General features: G+C 57.0%; 1 protein-coding gene across 1 annotated transcript in view; it reads right to left on the bottom strand.

Moving 5' to 3' along the window:
- Window positions 1–794: 794 nt before the first annotated feature.
- The window catches only part of EFTUD2 (elongation factor Tu GTP binding domain containing 2), a 20822-nt gene continuing 17210 nt past the window's right edge, over window positions 795–4406 (bottom strand). Inside the window, exons 24-27 of the mRNA XM_009328401.1 lie at window positions 4236–4330; window positions 3233–3386; window positions 2142–2249; window positions 795–1474 (exon numbers count right to left, since the gene is read on the bottom strand). Of these exons, the coding sequence (XP_009326676.1) occupies window positions 1379–1474; window positions 2142–2249; window positions 3233–3386; window positions 4236–4330 (453 nt within the window). The 3' untranslated portion in view covers window positions 795–1378. The remainder of the gene's footprint in view (window positions 1475–2141; window positions 2250–3232; window positions 3387–4235; window positions 4331–4406) is intronic.

Raw genomic sequence — 4406 nt, 5'->3', positions numbered from 1 at the left:
GTGCTCGCCCGCGACATCCAGTTGCCGCAGAGACCCGGCAGGCCGCGGGGTGGCTGGACACTTTCCCGGGGCTGCTTCCTATCCCCCGTGCCTACATCAGCCCCGCACCTCCCAGTTTCTACCAGCAGCTGGGAGAAGGTTTGGGGGGCTGGGGGTGGCCTTGGCTTTACCTTCTGCTCCCGGGGTGCTGCGTGCCCCCCCAAGCCATCTTGAGCCCTTCTGAGCACGGGGATGCTCTGGGGCAGGTTCCCAGAGGCGAATCCGGGGCTGGACCAGGCTGCCATGGCCAAATTCAGCACAGCAGCATCAGGGCGATCCCAGGCAAGGCTCAATCTGGGGGGTCAGCCGCGCCAGCAGAGCAGGGCCGGGGGAGAGGGAGGGTGTAAATGCCTCCACGAGCTGTAACCCAGCCCTACTTTCACAGCACGCGCTCGGGAGCGGACCCGGGGCTGAGTCCAGACGCAGAGCGAGGAGCTGGGGCAGGGGAGAGGAGAGGGAGCAACATAAACCTTTCAGAGCATGAGCAGCTGATGAGATCCCCTGAAAACACAGCAGGAGCCCAAGACCTAGCAAGAAAGGAAGAAAATCTTAGTGCAGCACGGGATTGTCCTGGGCTGGCTGGTCAGTTGGCTACTGCAGGCAGGACCAGGATGGCTGGGGGACACGGAGGCCCTGGGGTTGGGACAGTGCTGAGGACGGGGGACATTGGGGCAGTGCGTGCTCCAAGCACCGGTGAAGGCAGAGCCTCTCACAGCGCTGCCTTCTCTCGGTGCAATCAGACTGAACCCTGCATGGAAGTTTGTATTAAATGTAATTAATCCCAAGGGTTCAAAAAAGGTGTACAAAAAAGGTAAAAGCCACACTTGCCTCTTCTCCTGAGGAGGCTGGTAGAAGCACCCTCCCACCAGCATCCCCACCTTCCTCAGCTGCCCAACAACGTGCTTTGCCCAAGGCAAAACACCCCCCGGCAGCCAGGAGAGGGTTAGCAGAAAGCTCAAATGCTTGACGCACGTTTATGCTCAGTCCTTAGTAATCTCGACATTACGTTCATCCTGCTCTGCTGCAGCCAGGGCAGCTCTCCGTGTGCCTGGAGAGAGCCTATCCGAAGGGAAAATCTCCTCGCTGGAGGTCATGACAGCTGAAGACTAATAATACAAAAAGCATCAGTGCTCGGGGCTGCTCCCTACATGGGGCAGGCCCTGAGCGCACAGTCCACAAATGCCCAGGGAGACTTCTACAGCCATGAAAGGGCGACCCTGAGGAGCGGTTCCCTGCGTGCCCCGAGCATCCAGGAGCCAGGGCTGGGCAAGCGGGGATGGGGAAGGACAGACAGACACTGGCCAGGACTCAGGTCAGCCCTCACGCCGCAGCAGCACGTTCACATGGGGTAGTTGAGAACGACATCTTGCTTGGCCAGCTCCAGCAACATGGGGTCGTCGAAGAACTTGCTGATGCTCACGTCCTCGCTCAAGCCCTGCAGGGTAACCGCCAAACCAGAGGTTATTCCTCTGGCAGCCAGCACTCGTAAAGCCATCGTGGCACAGATCCCACAAAAAAGCCCTGGTGTCCCGCAGTAAGATAAATTTTCAGGCTCCAGCGGAGGCAGGAGAATTTGCAAAGGATCAGGCATTGCTCAGCGGCTTGAAGACATCTAACAGTCTCTCAGGAAGCTGCAAATGTGTGGTTGCTGCTGCTGAGCGTTATCTACCAGCTCACTGCCCTCCCAAAGGGGAGCCTGATTCTCTCCGCTCCCTGTGCGGTCCCAGGTGCCCCTCCAACCCCTCAGTCCAGCTCACTAAACCAGCACAGAAACCAGTTGTTGCTTTTTCTGCAGGACAAATGGACTAAATCAGGCCACCAAGGGGTCAGATGGGCGCTGGGGAGGGAGCGGGGCTCAGTGGACGCTGCAGGACCCCGCTTTTGGCTGGAGTTGCTGCCAGGTGAGTCGCTCATGGGACTATCACAGGCACCAACAGGCAGCATGAGGGATCAAGAGTGGGGGAAGTCCCGAGGCACAAAGGACATCGGTCCGCTCTGGGAACACAGAGGGGACATGGCATGCCCAAGGGACAACACTGCAACAGCTTAGCTGCTGGTACAGATGGACAGAGGGACGCTATAGGGACTACTCCCAGACGTACCTTCCTACGCCTGGTCTTTATCATGAACTCTCTGGCCAGATGCGGGGCTGGCTGGGGCTCCAGGGGTCGGATGACAATGCTCTTGTCCAAGGGGTCACCAGGCACAATCTGAAACGCAGGGACAGGATGCGAGAGCGATGCTGGGGACTGGTTCAACCTCCTGGAGAGCCTGAACCGCAACAGGAAACACCCCCGGGCCCTGCGGACACCCCCAGCCTTGGTGTGACAGCCCCAACACCCCATCTGTTCTCCTGGCACAGAAAAACTGTCACATCGCTACTGGTGATCGTTCCTGCAAGAAGGCACTAATACAGCGTTGCTAACCCAAGCCAAGAACACGTCCCACCTTCCCCGCTTGCTGGTGTACTCCAAGATCTCTAAAAACCTGCTAACCAAAACAACCCACGTGGGTCCCAGTCAGCACAACCCTCTCTAGAAATCAGGCACCCTTATTCTTTTCAGAGCCAAGCCTCGGGCTCTTACATCTTGACCTTTAAGCCAGCTCTCGGGGCTCAGTCGCTGCTGCGGCTCCCACCTGGCTGTACCACACGTAGCTGCACACCTCACAGGCTCACAGTGCTATCTCCCACAAGACTCGACAGGGAAGTGGCATGGGGACAGTATTTTGTCCCAAACCCTGTTTTCCATAGGTTTAGAAAGCCTTCTCTGAGAGGTGAAGCTGAAGTGTGGCAATCCATGCCATACAGCAGACCCACGAGTCTGAGCCCTGCTCCAAGCCCTCTGCTCCCCAAGCTGCAGAGCACCAAGTGCACCCCAACAGCTTCCCTTCTCCTGGATGAGGATGCCCTCTCGCCAAGCACTAAAGGACTCTTATGCTCAGCAAGTAGCAGCATTCAGCACTCCCTTGCTAGGGCAAAGGGTGATGTGAGTTGGAACAAAGCCGTTGGCTTCTGGCAGACACTTAACAGCTAGCGTACAAAGCCTCCCCAACTCGAGATCCTTTGAGGATGTTCTCCACGGAAGTTGTCCCGCCCTGTGTGAGCCATGGCACTGAGCTCTACTGAGAGCACCTGCCTGGTGCCTGACCCTACCACGTCCCTCTGCCCAACCTTGCCAGGGCATGGACTCACCTGCCAGTGGTGGAAGACAGAGAGCGAGAAGGCTTGTCCCTGCGTGTGGGTCCTCAAGTCTGTCTCAAACCCAAATGAGTCAATGGCTGGGATGAAGGCTTTGATGGTGTAGAGAGGGGAGCCCGGGATCGGAGCATCTTGTGTCACATGGCCTCTGCCAACACATCAGAAGATTAGTCTTCCTATATGCCATAGAATCACAGAACGGTTTCCGTTGGAAGGGACCTTAAAGATCATCCAGTCCAACCCCCTGCTACAGGCAGATGTCCCTACCTTCCACCAGACCAGGTTGCTCAAAGCCCCGTCCAACCAGGGATGGGGCATCCACAGCTTCTCTGGGCAACCTGTTCCAGTGACCCACCACCCTCATGGTAAAAAATTTCTCCCCAATGTCCAATCTAAACCTGCCCTCTGTCAGTTTAAAACTGTTATCCCTTGTCCTATGACTACAGTCCCTGACACAGAGCCCCTCCCCATCTTTCCTGTAGGCCTCCTTGAAGTACTGTTCCTGTAGGCCCCCTTGAAGTACTGGAAGGCCGCTATAAGCTCTCCCCAGAGCCTTCTCTTCTCCAGGCTGAACAACCCCAACTCTCTCACAGCCTGTCCTCATAGGGGAGGTGCTCCAGCCTCCTGATCATCTTTGTGGCCCTCCTCTGGTCCCACTTGAGCAGGGCCGTGTCTTTCTTATGCTGGGGGCCCCAGAGCTGAACACAGCACTCCTGGTGGGGTCTCATGTCCCCTTATATATTCTCCTCCCTGACACTCAGGAAGAACCAGGCACAAACCAAAGGCTGCGTGTGATCCTGGACATCCCCTCCCCACACAGCACAGGGGCTGGGATCAGTCAAGGAAGCTTTCAGCTGTCGCTTCATACAGATTTCACCGCCTCCCCTCACTTTACAAGCAGTGCTAGGACTGTGAGTGTCTCTAGCAACCCAGATCCCAAGCGAGCAGTTGCTGTTTTGCAATACTAAGGTGACGGCAGCTGGTCAGAGCAGCTCACCTCCGCCTGGCCAGGACCGTGTACACCGCAGACACACAGTCGGCAGGAGCCTGCACCTCCACGAAGTAGTAGGGCTCCATCAGACGAGGGGTGGCCTGTGGGGAGAAAGGAACACAAGCTACTGAGCCTCTAGCAGCGCCAGCACAATTTGTTTCAAGTTAAGAGTCAGGG

The sequence above is a fragment of the Pygoscelis adeliae genome, unplaced genomic scaffold, assembly GCF_000699105.1.
Source record: "Pygoscelis adeliae isolate BGI_AS28 unplaced genomic scaffold, ASM69910v1 Scaffold97, whole genome shotgun sequence".
Lineage (NCBI taxonomy): Eukaryota > Metazoa > Chordata > Aves > Sphenisciformes > Spheniscidae > Pygoscelis > Pygoscelis adeliae.
This window is presented reverse-complemented; position numbering and strand designations above follow the sequence as displayed.